The 15,173-nt window shown below is 39.0% G+C and overlaps 3 protein-coding genes across 4 annotated transcripts; 1 reads left to right on the top strand and 2 right to left on the bottom strand.

The window, feature by feature from the left end:
• Positions 1-6: 6 nt before the first annotated feature.
• On the bottom strand, positions 7-5,207 carry LOC108600369 (CG9098). Of its 2 annotated transcripts, XM_017987947.2 has the most exons (9): positions 5,125-5,207; positions 4,932-5,057; positions 4,713-4,868; positions 4,479-4,659; positions 3,104-3,458; positions 1,872-2,873; positions 1,170-1,604; positions 709-1,115; positions 7-652 (listed from the first exon to the last, which is right to left on the bottom strand). In XM_017987947.2, exons 1-9 carry the CDS (start codon positions 5,180-5,182, stop codon positions 526-528), a joined length of 2,847 nt encoding a protein of 948 aa, XP_017843436.2. In that variant the 5' UTR covers positions 5,183-5,207; the 3' UTR covers positions 7-525. The 2 variants fall into 2 exon arrangements, with proteins under 2 accessions (XP_017843436.2, XP_033149171.1); XM_033293280.1 differs by lacking the exons at positions 4,479-4,659; positions 4,713-4,868; positions 4,932-5,057; positions 5,125-5,207 and adding an exon at positions 3,813-3,902.
• A 1,054-nt stretch (positions 5,208-6,261) lies between these two features.
• Positions 6,262-12,072, bottom strand: LOC108600446 (homeobox protein H2.0). The gene is made up of 3 exons (XM_017988076.1): positions 11,488-12,072; positions 6,589-7,085; positions 6,262-6,528 (listed from the first exon to the last, which is right to left on the bottom strand). The coding sequence occupies exons 1-3, from the start codon at positions 12,002-12,004 to the stop codon at positions 6,262-6,264; spliced, it is 1,281 nt and encodes a 426-aa protein (XP_017843565.1). The 5' UTR covers positions 12,005-12,072.
• Positions 12,073-13,697: 1,625 nt separating this feature from the next.
• Positions 13,698-14,484, top strand: LOC108605187. The gene is made up of 2 exons (XM_017994816.1): positions 13,698-13,955; positions 14,013-14,484. The coding sequence occupies exons 1-2, from the start codon at positions 13,698-13,700 to the stop codon at positions 14,466-14,468; spliced, it is 714 nt and encodes a 237-aa protein (XP_017850305.1). The 3' UTR covers positions 14,469-14,484.
• The last annotated feature ends 689 nt before the right edge of the window (positions 14,485-15,173 follow it).

The following is a 15,173-nucleotide window of genomic DNA, read 5'->3' as shown; positions in this document are numbered from 1 at the left end:
ATTTGATTAAGTGTATATTGTCCAATCTATAGTTGAGTTGAATATTAATATTTAATTGTGTGTATACGTATTATATGTGTTCAGTACTAGACTATAAATGCCTTTGGTAGTGTGCTTGCTTGTTTAAATTCAAGTTTTAATTATTTTTTATATTTGTTGTGTTGCCAACTCTCTCTGAAAGTCAACGCTGCTTTATTTTGATTACATTCAGTGTAAGCTAGTTCCCCTAACTAAATTGTTAAATAGTTTTCATTGCTATATATTTTTGGTTTTTTGTTTTGTATAAATAATTTGAACTGTAACATAACTATTTAAAGTTTTTTTTTCGTGCTAAAATATAGTAGGCTGAGGTAGAAATTTAAGATAATAATAGGGAGCTAGACAAGAGTTGGTTACAAATGATAAAAGGACTAGTACCAAGTGTTTATTATTGTTAGTGTTAGAAACTAGATAGTAGTTAATATCGTTGCTTTCTAATATTGTGGGATGTTTTTGGTTTTTTTTGTGTCGTGGGTTTTTACAAATTTAGGCAGTGACGCTGCAGAATTTATCAGCCATCAAAGTTAGCACCTTTTCGAGCTTGCCATGACGATCCTCCGGCTTGGCGGTGGCACCCGAGCTACCCCATAAAAATTTCACATGGAATTCAGTGCTAAAAATGTAAAACAAAGTTAAATAAAGTTTTGGGATTATGTTTGTTTCCATTACCGAAAAGCATCAGCGAGCAGCTCATCCAGTCTGGTGCTGGCTTCCTCCAGCACATTTTTGGCATTCTTGCGATACAGCTCCAGATTTTTCAAAAAGCCACGCGAGGCCTCCAAGTGTTGAAAGTTTATGCACATGCCAAAGTCATCAGCCTTGGATTCCCAGGGTGCAATGCAGGTGGTATAAAGCGCTGGGCGCTCATCCATATTGGCATGATTTATAATGTCCAGCAAGGGTCGATCTATGAGCAAAGCATAAAGCAGCACATGGGGCACTGTCGTATTGGGCGCCTGTGGATTGGACGCCTCGTTCATGCTGCTCAAAGTGGGACGCAGCTTGGCCTCAAAGGTAAAAGCGCTGTCAGTATACTTCTGGCGTAGAATGTGCCAGGCTTGATCCAGTTTTTGTATCTGCAAATGAAGCATTAGTATACAAGCCACTCATATTATATAAGGAGTACGCACCTGTTGCATGCATAGACCCAACATAATGGCACAAAAGCCAAAGAGATTGCCCAGCGCTGTTTTGGTCTCAACTGCAATCTGTATCCACTTGCTTAACAGCTCGGCGCGATCCATATCCGTTTGACAGGTGAGTATAGTAACCGCCACCATTAGCTTGATGCACTGCGTGCGTTCAATAATATCATCGCGGAAGATTTTGCCATGCGGCAGCGTCAGCAGCTCCAAGCCCGTGCAGCTTAAATAGTGATCATCTTCATTTGCTGCTGGCTCCAGGAATAAGCCTATGTCAATGCGTGTTATATGCTCCGCCAGCAGCTTGGGTCCAGTTTCGAGCAACATCATCTTGAAGGTGTTCAAGGCATCGCCATCCAAAGGTTTGTTCTCCACCGATGGCAAAAGCAAAGTGCTAAAGTTTTCGAAATCAAATTTGCTGCACTGTGGAATGGTAATAAATATTATTAATTTAACTAAATGAAATTTGTTGTATAAAGCAGCATTAATAAATAAATAAAATAGCCAAAGACTTGTTGCGAATAATTTTAGTGCAACTCATGCACTTGCAATTCCCAACTAGTTCATGCGCAAGCTTAATAAGGTCACTGATCTCTGATCCTTGTAAAGTTTTCTGCTCTTTTTTTTGTTCTTTTTATACACTTTGACATTTTTGTAAAGTGCAGTGTTGTGAAGTGTTGATCAGCTTACCAGCTTAATCTCTTCAATGGGCAATGTGAAGAGCAACTCCTCGGCGGCCAGAGCATCAAACTCCGTGAAGCTCTTCAACGTGCCATTGGAAGCTGAGCTGCTCATATAACGTGGATTCTTTATAATGACGCCACCACGTTGCAGACTCAACTCGGCAACATCTCCAGGTGCCGAATCTCCCGAACCATTGCCAGAATCCGAGCCACTCGCTTGATAAGCCAAAACGGCCGCCATGGGTTCCTTGCGTGGCTTTGGCGGCGGACTTGGTGGTCTATCCGGTGCATCTCTGCTCAAGCTGCATAACATTCTGGCCGCTGCCTGCTGACGCAGCGCCTGCGCCGCCGAGGTGCTGGGACGCGGCAGTGACTGTGTGCTGAACCGGCTCTCCAGCTGTTGCGGCTGCAGCTGTAAATCGCTTGTGGGATTACAACGCGCGATGGTCTGAAAACGCGACATGCCATGACCATTGTGTCCATTCGATAGCTCAGTGGCCTGCTGCTCCTGCTGTTTGTTAATGTTGCTCACTACCATAGCCTGAGCGGGCGTCAAGCTCTGCGAGCGCTGCTGCTTCTTGCAGGGCAATCTGGGTGGCGGCACCACCTCACGTCGTATACGCGGCGGCGAGCAGTTGGGACTCGCTGGTGTTGTTGGTTGTGTTGTTGTTCCAGTTCCAGCTGCAGTTCCAGCATCGCCCGACAGTTGACCAAAGCGAAAAATGGCCGAACCGCCAATGGCGCTGCCGCTCATAGGCGAATTTAAGGGACTCAATCCACGCAGCCCTGCGAGCATTTGTGTATGCAGCTGATTGCCCACAATCTTGTGGCCATAAAAGGATAAGGGATATGTGCGATTGCAAGGATATTGTATCAAAGCGCCAGAGGCTGCAGAAATGGGCTTGCCAGAGCCCACATAGAACGTAATAAGATCCGGCACTGTATCAAACGCATCCTCCTCAAACTGATACTGCACACGCTCGTAAACAGTCTCCGGTTGTAGCACCAGCTGCAAAGGATCAAGAAGATTGTGAGCTGAGTGAGTAATATTTAAATATATATATTTTCTATAGTTACTAAGACGTGCGCAAGGGAAATTAAAAATAAGTTGAAGCCCATGCTAGTCTTTAAAATGGTTTGAAACTTAGCTAACAATATGAAGAGCATTTAATTCACGCTTTAATTATTAATAAATATGCCACTAAATTCCTTCTAATTCGATAAATTGTTATCACTCACCTTATTGAGCACAAAATGCAACACGGTCGACTTGCTATAGCAGCTAAGCACATAGTTATCCGGCTGAGAGGCGCAGTCCCTCACCAAAAAGTCCCCTTCGCGTTGCACAATTTCCTCGGCACGCTGACGTGGCAGCGCTCCATGATACCAGGCATGGGAGCGCAATTCACGTGCATCCAGGCTGAGCTCCCATTCCAAGGCTTTCTTCAATGCAATGGCCTCCTGTTGCTCGTTGGGATTTGGCGAGGCGGCGAGCGGAGTGGAGCAGTTGCTATTGTTGCCGTTGTCCATGTTGTTGTAGTTGTGGCCCCAATGCGGACTATTGCACTTGGAGCGCGGCTTTAGTTCCTCATAGCTGCAGCGAAAAGAGAGCAAGAGCGAGAGAGAGCGTAAATTTCACTTATTTTGGGTAATTTGATGTGCGATGTGCAATGCCCTCAGCGCCGGGCAAAGGGAAATTTTTGTTACGCTGTGGGGAAATTCGCTCGCATGGGGATTGGTCCTTTGTATATATAAAGCTACAACTTTTTGTCTGAAGTTCAAGTGCAAAAAGAAAAAAGAAAACCATACGCAGCAGCAATTACAAATGCAATTATAGTAAAGTTGTAAAAAATTAAATGCACTTTGTTTACATTTAGCAACACACACTTTTGTTTCAAAATTGAACCATTTAGTGCTGATTTGCTGTTCTCAAGCTGTTATCACTCACCTGCTACGCCCATTTTGCTAAAACGCATTTGCTTTTAAACACGGCACACGCCCAAAACTCAGTTTGTTTTCATTGCTGCGGCAACGTTTTGTTTTGCTTATTAATAAATATTAAATCACGCAATTTGTTATTGGGTTTTGCTTAAAATTAAGTTGAATTTTTGTAGATGAGTAGAAAATAAAACTTTGCTTATCTAGCAAGTTGCCTTATCGCCTGCTCTAGCGTCTACACTGCTTGCCAACTGAATTCGCTCTGCGCTTTTGGTCAGGTTACATCCTCTCAACCCTGTCGCAAGCTGCAAGTCCTTGCCGAGGGTTGATTCTACAAAATTTTGTTTGTATTTTGGTTTTATAAGACTAAACGCCCGCCAAAGAGTGCAAAGGAGTGTTTGTTTTTCTTTTGGGTGGGAAATTTTGTGCTTTTGGCACATGCGCAAATGATTTGTTATTGAATTGAGTGCATGGGTGTAGCTGCAGTGGGGGTTAGTTAACAAAAAGAATTTTTGAAGTATTTTACAATAGTTGCACTATTTGAAAACAAAAATTAAATGACAATTAAATTAAATACACATTTAAATAAGAAGCAATAATAATAAATCAAAATTCACCAATATAATTTTATATCAGTGCTGCTACTGCAAATTTTAAAAACTTTTGTTTTACTCACATTGTTGTTGTTTCATCAAAAGTCAGCTGCTTCAACACCTTGCCGCTCTTGGTGGTTATCACAGGCGCTGCCAAACTATCTCTGCTGCCCGCACTTAGTTCGAATGGTGCTGCTTCTATATAATCTAAAGGGCAGGAGCTCTTGCGACGCGGCACTGCGGCACGATGCGCGCTATTCAAAGCTAAACCAATTGATTAGCAATATTTATAGATTACGATGTTCTTTAACACTTACCCTCCAAATTCATGCTCTGACGTCGCTTGGCTCGCACGCCCAGCAAACTGTTGAGTAACTTTTGTCTATGAGCGGCATTGCGTATGCCCAGACGCTTCAGATCTCTATCATTAATATCGCCCACATCATCCACTGTGGCATACATTTGTAAATTCTCTGTGTGTACAAGTGTAAGTATGTCAAAAAATAAAAAACACAAAAACTGCTGAGTCAACTGACCTTCATATTGCTGCAGTTCCAGCAAATTTAGCCAAACGCTTATGCTTAAGCTGGAGTTGTGCACAATGAGCGCAACATCGTCGCGTCTGCGATTCACATTCGGATAGCGAAAGTTCCACAATATGCCTGGAGATAAGCAGGAGAAGTGCAACATTATTAAATGACATTTGATTTTTATTATTAGCAGACTTACTGCTGCGTCTATTGGACGCATTGCGGGAATCCAACTGACGCGTTTGCACATTGCCCATGGCTCAGGCACTTGAATGTGTGTGAATGTGACTGAAATTAAAGCAATCGTGAGCTCTCTAATTAAGCCATTATATTAAAGGCGAGAGCAGCTAACTGAAATTTCAACCGCTCGCTGCGCTTAGCGCCAGCAAACTGAGCAAACAGAGCTCTAGGAAAACAACATATGAGAAATAAACAGAGCTCATTCGTTAATTGCTTAAGGTCGTTACGAGAATACCCTTTCTTTTTGAAGTATTTTTCCACTTGAATTAAAGAATTAATCTTATTTTTAATAATTTTGTATTTCATTTCAATTAGCTAATGCTCAAATTTATTGCAATATTTTAATTTTGAATACAATTTAATTATTGAGCTCACAAATAATTCCTTTGTACTCTATAATATGTGCATCAATAATTTGTGCTCACTGTAGTATGTACAATTGTCTCTTCCTCATTCTCTCTCTCTCTCTCTCTCTCTGAATTGCAGTCGCTTCTCTTGACCAACTGTTGTTTTCGTTATATCGGCTTTTATCGTTGTCTAGATTAGAAGGTCTCGACGCGCAGTTTTAAATTCTGCTGATCGCAGCAATATACCCTTAATTAAATTTATTGTTGTTGCTGTTGCTTTTCTTGTTGTTGTTCTTCAAGTAAATACAGTTGGCAATGAAGAGCGGGCAATTGACTGAGCACGAGTAAAAACTAAAAAGAGATCAGTCAGAGCAGCTGGCAGCGGCGCTGTTAATGTTTAAAGGCTTTAATAATAACGAGCTTCAAAATATTTATGTTTATGCATATTAATTTGTTGTTCTAACAATTATGAAATTCTGATGAGCGTCTATAATACATTAGTGTTTGTTTTCTCAAATTGAAGGCATTTTAATGATGAAATTAGCGTTGCGCTAATTGAAAATTATGTAGAAATTATGATGTGTAAAAAATTGAAATGAAAACACATACGCTTTGATTTAAAATAATATAATTTATTATTGCATAGCATATTAGATTTAAGTGATAAATTAATTGTTTATTAAATTAAATTGCAATTGTTGCAAAACTGTATGACTCAAAGCTAATATTTAAATTAAGTTAATATTTTACTACTCGACGACATCAATTTCAATATTGTCATCATCATCATCGGCATGTTCGCTTAGCTCGCTAGTGCTGCTGTCCGAGCTGTAGTCCAAGTGCTGCTGCTCCTGTGGACGTAAAGCGGTGACTCCTGCAGCTGTCATCAGCAGCAGCGGCTTGGCTGCAGTCGCTGCGCTGCTTAGCTGCTGCTGCGGCTGCTTCTCTTGGCCGCTCTTTAGATTCTCTCGCGTGTGTCGCCATTTCATGCGACGATTTTGAAACCAAACTTTTACCTGTTAAAAATAAAATAAATAAAATAAAGCTTTTTGAAATACATAAGCAACTTAACCAACCTGTGCATCTGTTAGATTTAAACGCGCTGCCAGCTTGCGCCGATCCGGCTTGGTTATATATTTTTGTTGTTGGAACTGTATTTCCAATCCCTTGCGTTGCAGATTTGTAAACACAGCACGTGACCAAGAGCGTTTGCGTTTGCCATTATTGTTGTTGCTATTGCTCTGATTATTGCTGCTGCTGTTGTGATTGCTACTGTTGTTGTTGTTGTTATTGCTGTGGCCGCCATTTTGTGCTGCTGCTGCTGCTGCAGCGCTGCCACCTGTTGCAGTGTTGGGAATGTCCATTAGCTGTTGCTGCTGCTGCTGCTGCGCTGCTTTGCCTAAAAAGCGCTGCTGCTGCGTCAGCTGCAAGCTTTTCAAGCTGCTCAAAGGCAGCGCGCTTGGCAACATTGTTGCTGGCTTCGGCTGATGTTGCGGATGCAAATGTTGCTGATGGAAGCGCAGCAAGGCATTTGTTGCTAACGTGGGAAATGTTGCGGCGGCAGCGGCGGCGGCTGCTGTACAAATAAATGAACATGTTTAGAAATTATAAATAATAGTAATTTATAAACTTTTGCTGCTTGTTGCAATTTATTCTTTGTTTTCATAGTGTGCTCATTTCCTTTTTGAAGAGCCCACACACTCTATTTGCAATATATTTGTATTTATTTTGCTAGCTATTTCCATTTTTCAATATTGTATTTATTTTTACAAGCCGGTATTGAGAGCATCCTCAATTCATAAATATTCTGAGTACCTTCATATCCGCCGGGGAAATTTAATATGTACACAGCAAGTTTTGCAAGACAATTTACGCATTTCCGAAAAAAGTCAAAAATAAACTTGGAAATTATTAAAATACAGTTTTTGAAAATAAATATATGTGGCATGAGTAAATTTATTTAGACTGCTTGTGTGCATGAAACGCATGAGGAAAATATTTAAATGAGTTTGTTTATAATAAAATTTTCACTTAATTGGAAATAATCAGCATTGTGGGTAAACAAATTGTTTACAAATGCAGCGCCAAACAACAAAACCACAGCTAACAACAATAGCAACAACAACAAATAGAAGATGTAGCCAAATATTTCTTATTTGGGGTAATCGAGCACGACATGGGGCCACAAATTTTGAATGAAGGTGCGAGAAGTCAAGCGCAGTTGTAGTTAAATGTACTTATTTTAAATATAGTAGAAGTTAAAGATAAAGAATATGAATACGCTATAGAAAGTTTATTTGGATTTAATTTTATTTAATTACTTTACTCTAAAGCTTAAAGTATAAGCAGAATATTTTTTGAATACTTTAGAAATTGTATTGAAATATTTATAAAGAGTTAAAGCCGCAACTCGAATTAAGTCTGCAATGCTTATTGCTAAAATTAGCTACTAAAAATTCTAATTGACTAGTGCATTTAGAATTCGTTTTAACCTGTTTATTTGTTGTTTCCCAATTTTATTGGTTTTTTATCAGCTGTGCGCATTGATTTTGTCTGCTAGTAATTGATTTTCAATTTGTTTGTGCTCGCGGCATGCCTCTAATTATATATTTTGTTCTTCATGGTTGCACATTTTCGTTTTTTTATTTACTCACAATCAGTCTGTGTATTTACATTGTTTAAGGAAATGCGCTGCAACAATAGCTGCACTTGTATCTGTATCTGTATCTGTATCTGTATCTGTATCTCCAGCTGCAGTTGGGCAGCATCTGTTTGGGCGTATAATAATCCACACGACTGTGAATGCTTAATTGGCGGCATTTGGTTTATGTCAACTGCCGCCGCATTGTTATAATGAGTTTTTCACATTGATTTTCAACACCTTTCGGCGCAGCTTAATTGCCCAGATACATTTGTAAATAATGCTCATTCTTAAATCATTGCCATGCTCAATATTTGTGGCCAATAAATTGATGGCCTGCTTTAAATTGCTGGCGATTTATTTGCATTGCCAACAATGTATTTATGGGATTTGCTGCAGTTCAGGTTTATTTCGCATAAACATTCCAAAGTGCATATGCATTTTTTTTGAGTGCAAGGCGAGAGAGCGAGAGAGAGAGAGCACTTAAGGAGAATTTGCAGCCATCTGCTAACGCTGGAGATAAACAGAATCCTTGAACTGTTTGGGCAACAATTAAGCTATGAAGTTTATTTTAACAAAGTTTTTAAATATTTATTTGTAAGTAAATATTGAACTTTGTTTAAGCTACGTTAATAATATACAAAATATGCCTTTATCTTTTGCTTTAAAAGAAATTTCTAAAATATGAATAGTTCATTATATTTTAAGTGCCATTTAGCTTTAGCTTGAGCTTAAGTTTTTAGCTTATCTGATTGTTAATGTCATTGATATTTAAATTCTAGAAATTCTTTATAATGCGCAGTTTTAAGGCTAAGAATTTGGTATCAACTGATCTTTAACTAAAGACTTATTTAATCAACAAATAAATGTTGATAATATGAAATGTTCTACAATTAGTTATCAAGATCAAGCGTGACAATCATTAGCTTAAATCAATTATAGCTTAATCAATTATTAAGCCTAATGATTAAGCTTCCGAGCTGAACAGTTGGGCAGGGTCAGTGAAAGCGTAGCCAACTATTTGTATTTGATGCTTAAGTGTCCAGAACCAAAGCAGCAGGCTACAAGTGTTTATTGAACAAAAAAACTCAAGAAAAATATAAAACTGAAGATCATTGTGTGGCGATCGCTGTGAAAGACACAAGCAATTGGATTAACATATAAATTGTAAATTAATTAGGCAAGCGGCGCCAAATTATTGGCCCCAGCCCGCAGCTGCTACATAAATAAAAGCAAGCCCAAGTAGAAAACCAAAGCAAAGCAAAGAGATATAGATAGATGTATGTAGCGAACGATGGATCGATCGATCGAGCGATTGCCAGTCAACGCAGCAAAAACAATCAAACAAACTATTCAACACTCAGCTGCTCAGACAGCAAATACACACAAATACAAATACAAATAAGAGTTGAGAGCTGAGAACTTTTAGCTGCAACTGTTGCCCAGTTGTATTTGTTTTTTATGATGTGCTAGGCGATGCAATCAATCGATCAAAAATGCGTTGCATAGAGCGCGAGAGAGACGCGGAAAACTCTTTTGCTGCAATTTGGTGAAATAGCTTTGGACGCCACAGGTAGCCCCAACCACAGTGGGTGGCTGCGTAAATAGTTGGCCTCAGCTGGCCTCTTAAAATACCAAAAGAGGCAGTCAGCATAGCTTCAGTCAGACAGTTGCTCAGTCAGTCATTCAGTCAATCAGTAGCCGCACAAGCTAAGCCCATTGGCTATCCACAGTAGTAGTTGGGCTCATCTATCAGACGTGCACTCATCATGAGCATCATCATCATCATCCTTGTAGCTGCTTGGCCCAAACGGAACAATTCATTATACTTGGATGGATTGCTGGCTGGCTGGTTGGCTGCCCCCCCCCTTTGGACTGTGGGCAATTGCTCAAGCAAATAAACAAATGTGCGTTTATTTTTAAACGATGCCTTCTTAATTTGTTCATAAATTGTTGTTAATTTGATTTTTGTTCTTTTGAATTTAATTTATTGTATGTAGCTGCAGGATTGATGGCAAATCAACTCTCTCAAACTAATTGGCATTTAATTTGCGCACAATCATTTCAAATGTGTTTAAAAAGCATTTAATTTTGTTAATAACTTTCATAAAACGCATTGCGGCTAATTTATACTTGTTAGCCACTTGAAATATTGTTGAGCATTTCATTGAAATGATATCATTGTTGTATTTTGGTTATCGAAAGTTAACCAAATTATTGTTTGACACACTTCCGCTGTCTCTCAACAACAATTGAAACTCCTCACTAGTTAGCACCCTCTTGATAAGCAGATTGTATATAAAACAAGCGCATCCCAATACCAAAACACAATATACAAAATATATTTCTCACTATTTTTCATATAAACAAGATCAAAGTGCACACAGCCCAAGCGAGAGCGAGAGAGCGTGAGGTCCCCAGTTAGAAGATATACAAAATGCCAGCAGGAAGTAACGTAAATATCGATTTGTTGTGTTTCGTCAAGTGGCATGCCCCCAAAAACAGTTGGCCACAGCTTCTTCAGCTTCCAGCCAGTGCCTCATCCTCTATTGCACAATATGGCCACAGATCAACTAATAATTCGAATAAAAATGCACGATTTATGATCCGACCATTTGCCCGAAAGCCCAAAGCATCTCGCACAATTTTCTAAGAATTTCTAATTTCTTTGCTTGTGCGCCTAACTGTAATTTTTACAATGCATTTGCAGTTTATAATGTGTGAGGAAGGCTGCAAGAATTTTAGACATTTGATTGGCAAATGCATACAATATTTCTGAACAGATCTTTTGATCTGAGAATGAGAATGAAAATGTTGCGGAAAGTGTTTTAAGCTGAAAAAATTAATTGCAATTTAATTTATGATTGATTAGACAAGATAAGCTGCTTAACTAACTATGTGAACTTAGGATCTGTAACACGAAACTTTGGAATCCAGCCTAGTTGCGCTTAGAGATAAATTCATGATTATAAAAATAAAATAAATAAGCCTAGTTATTCATTTGAGTGGAACTAAGAAGAAGCTTTCGCTTTTATATATTTAATAAAGATTTTAAAAATAATCGACGTTTCTGAAACGGATGTGACTAGACATGTTTTTATTTTTAATAAGTCATAAGAGCTTAGTTATTCATTTGAATGAAGCTAAAGAAGCTTATTAACATATATCAGTAGCTTAGTGCTTAATCTCAATGAATAAAGAAAGAAACATCGAGCTTGACTAAATTTGCTTTACTAACTTGATGAACTCAGAGTATCTGACACTTAAAGAGATAAGACTGCTACTCTCTTAATCACTTCAATCGAAGGATTCTCTCTTTTTATTGTTTGCTTACCATGCTCCGCAGCTCGAATGGGCATAGGCCTTAGCACCGACTTGTAATCCACATAAGGATCGGCATAGAACTTTTCATAGCCAGCATAGGGATAGCCATGCGGCATACCGACTGGAGCATGCTTGGCAGCTTCTGTCGTTTGTCCAAAGCAGCTGGACATGCTGCAGCAGGCATAGATGTTGCCCTCACAGCATTGTTTGGCGAATGTGGCATTGGGGGATGGGATGAGAGGATCATTGCGCTCGGCGCTCAGTAAACGATCGACACTGAAACTGAGTTTCACTTTGGTTGTATTGTTGGTGATGGTTTTGTTTGGTGTATTGGGATTAAAAGCACTCGATGGGGAATTGGAGCTCAGGCATGTTTCTTTGGTAGACAGATCACTGAGAGAGTTGGAGCCGTTTTCACTATCCGCAGGATCATGCCCCGACTTCAACACACAATCGTTAAACACATGCGTGCTGAGATTCTCGGGCACACTTTGTTCCATGTTGACACTTTGATCCTGTAGCAACATTGCTCAGTTATAAGGCTTAAACAATTGCACGCGAATCAAGAAACATCACTTTGGAGTCAATAAGTTAAAAACACCGTCGCTTAAAGCGAAAGATGCAAATGCGTTTTTCTGATTTTTTGTGTTTCTCTTTTAATTGTTGGGGGCGCGTTACGTTTAGACCATTTGCCAAGACAACCCACACGGAACTGAATGTGGAACCCACCAGGGAGCAAAAAACCAACCAGCGATCAACGATCAACTGAGCAGCGCCCATATGCATAAGTATTGTGTTTAAAGTAAATCTCAAGCGATTGTGTGTGCAGCGGGTACAGTGGGGCAAAGCTGTTGAGAATTAAACGGGAAAATAAATCACTATAGGTGCTATAATAAAACTAAAGTAGTAAAGATTTTGTTCTGATGTTTTAGCATCTTTTTTTAAATTGTAATTAATAATCATTTATTTAATAAATGTTACAGAGTTATAAAGAAATTCTACATATATTTTGGTTATATTTTTTTAATAGTGAAAAACTGAAATAATTATTTAAATTTAACCTAACACTTATATTTCATATTTAAATTCACTGCCAAGTCTTATGCATTTATTTATGTTTTTCTTAAGCGAAACATAAATTTACTTGCTCATTTATACGTTTTGCCCCACTGTTGTTTATACGACTGAGAAACTTGCTATACACGATTTAAATGTTTACATACAAACCGATCGCAGTGTCATTAGCTCAGTCAGAGATCGTACATTGATCGTTATTGAGATTTGTTCACTGATTTCTCCATGTGTTGCCTCACACACACACACACACACACACTCATATGTTATGCTCTAAGCACCTACAACTTGTAGAGAGTCTGCAGCCATTTCAGTTGGCGGCCAATCTGCGTCGAGCAATCAAAGTAGGCGGAGCTATAGCCACATTTGTTGTCTCTTTTGCACGCGAGCAGCTTGGCTAGCGAGAAATTGCTCTCAAAATTAAGTGATCGTTGGGGCTAACCATGCTACAAAAATTGAAATGTATTCTATAAAATCTGCTAATGTTGTGTGGCATACACAGAGACAATAACAAAATGGAAATTTTATTGTGGAAGCAAAGTTGATTTTATTAATCGGAGTCCTGGCGTGACGGTACGTAGGCTGCCGCAATGAAACAAACGCCTTACCACCCAATTGATGACCCCGAAAGGCAAAACAACAAATATGCAAATGCAATCACGGGAAGGCAAAGCAAGTGGAAGGATATGCGGCTAAGGACACAACAAAAAAGTTGTATACGCTTAAAAAGAAAATTTCTTTTGAAAGCATTTACTGTTTAGTGTAATACTAAATATATTAAATAAATTTAAATTCATTTTTAAATTTATAAAATTTTCTGTTAGTTTTGCAACTTTAATTTGCTGCTAGCAAAAGTTTTCAAACTAAAACCTAAACTGCATAAATTTGCTAGCAATTTTCTCTAGCTACCTTCCTTAAAATATTGTAACACCCCAAAAAAAAAACTTTTAGGGTAAAAACGCAAGCGCGCTATGTAAATAAACACGAATGGAACAGGATACGCTGTGCCTGGGGGCTAAACCGCAATCAGCATGACTTGGGGCAACTGTAACTGGGTTAGCTAGGTCACAGTACGTGTCAAGCGTTTGCATGGAGTCGTTGTCAACGTGCTCCTCCGCTACGGCTGGAATGCCGTCGCAATTCAACATGGAGAGCTTAAGCTTGGACGAGCCGGAGCTGAACGACGATGAGGAGCAGAACTTTAGTTTTCGCTATCCCAGCTATATGTTTCCCGATGCGGAATATGATAAGATGGATGTGCCATTGTCGTTTAAGGCGACGCCAGACTCGCTGTTCAATCTCTGCACTGCTGTGGTGGATGCTCAAACGCGCAACGAGGTCTTCAAGTGGGACATTAATGATGTGGCCAGTTGGCTGCGTGACTTTGGCTATCCAGAATATGAAGTGGGTGTTACGACAGTTACCAATTACAGTTATTTAACTTAAGCCAATTCCACACAGCAAACCTTTAAAGAGAACTACATTGATGGCCACAAGCTGCTCAATCTGGACGCCATTGGCTTGGTCGCACTCAATATACGCGACTTTGAGCATATACGTCATCTGGGACGCGGCATACGCGCGCTCTATCGCAAGGAGCTGCAAATGGCCACGGAGACGAAGCAACAAAGCGAAGTCTACAAATCCTTCCGTGCGCGCACCGGTCGCAAGTATGAAGGACTACGCGAAACGGAACTGCTGGGACGCATGCATATGCTGCGCTCCGTGTTCCAGGACATTAACGAATGGGAGCTAATGGAACTGCATATGGCACGCACTCCGGTGCGACGCTATCGCGAAGTTGTCGCAGGCACCAGGCGCTATAATCTATACGGACCATCAACGGCACGCAGGCAGCCCATTCAGGTGGATGATGTGGATACAACGCCTTGGTATGAATTGGGTGATTTGTATTGAGTGAGGGGACTGACTGGCAACAAAATTGGGAACATATGAATAATCGAAAGTGGGTTTAATACTTCAAAATTCAAAATCTAGCTAAATGCGTTATAAAAAAGTTCAAAGACATAAATTGATATTAAATCCACCCATTAAAAATGTTAAAGCGCCGCCTACACCACTTTGAATAGCCCAAAGTAAAAAAGGTTTGAGTTACTTAAATTATCAATTTCAAATATTTACAGCATTTAAATAAAAGTGCAGTTTAATAATTTTGATTGGAAAATTCACTCATTCTAATAAACTTCTATCTTTTTGTTAGATTTAATCCTAATTATTTAGAAATGTGACGAAAATTTAAACTAATAAAATCAAAATTCATTTTGATAATTATGTTTACTAAAATAAAATTCTTGTTTAAAATTTACTCATTCTAATAAAGCTCAAATTAGCTTAGCTGCTAATCCAATTATCTAATAATAACACTACTACTAACTTCAAAGTGAATATGGCTTGTGTTAACAATTAAAAAGAAACACAGAATTGCAAGCAAATTGCAGTTTGTTAATTTGCATTAAAACATTTAAATTCTTTTTAGTTAGCTTAGCTTATACGCTAATTATCTAACATAGCTATCTATAATAGTAGAACTCAGAAAAAGAATTTGTAGAAAAAAATGCAAAAATAAAAAGTGCATAATGTTATTGTTGTTGTTGCTCACGG

Source organism: Drosophila busckii, chromosome 2L (assembly GCF_011750605.1).
Source record: "Drosophila busckii strain San Diego stock center, stock number 13000-0081.31 chromosome 2L, ASM1175060v1, whole genome shotgun sequence".
NCBI classification, from domain to species: Eukaryota; Metazoa; Arthropoda; class Insecta; order Diptera; family Drosophilidae; genus Drosophila; species Drosophila busckii.
This window is presented reverse-complemented; position numbering and strand designations above follow the sequence as displayed.

Bases quoted from the DNA above. Each gene is read 5' to 3' on its own strand.
- LOC108605187 (XM_017994816.1), top strand. From the start codon at position 13,698: ATGGAGAGCTTAAGCTTGGACGAGCCGGAGCTGAACGACGATGAGGAG. The intron at 13,956-14,012 runs GTGGGTGTTACG...AATTCCACACAG, and splicing joins TTGGCTATCCAGAATATGAA to CAAACCTTTAAAGAGAACTA.
- LOC108600446 (XM_017988076.1), bottom strand. From the start codon at position 12,004: ATGTTGCTACAGGATCAAAGTGTCAACATGGAACAAAGTGTGCCCGAG. The intron at 7,086-11,487 runs GTAAGCAAACAA...TTTGTACAGCAG, and splicing joins CATTCGAGCTGCGGAGCATG to CCGCCGCCGCTGCCGCCGCA. The intron at 6,529-6,588 runs GTTGGTTAAGTT...TATTTTTAACAG, and splicing joins TAAATCTAACAGATGCACAG to GTAAAAGTTTGGTTTCAAAA.
- LOC108600369 (XM_017987947.2), bottom strand. From the start codon at position 5,182: ATGGGCAATGTGCAAACGCGTCAGTTGGATTCCCGCAATGCGTCCAAT. The intron at 4,660-4,712 runs GTAAGTGTTAAA...CAATTGGTTTAG, and splicing joins TCAGAGCATGAATTTGGAGG to CTTTGAATAGCGCGCATCGT. The intron at 1,116-1,169 runs GTGCGTACTCCT...CTTCATTTGCAG, and splicing joins TGGGTCTATGCATGCAACAG to ATACAAAAACTGGATCAAGC.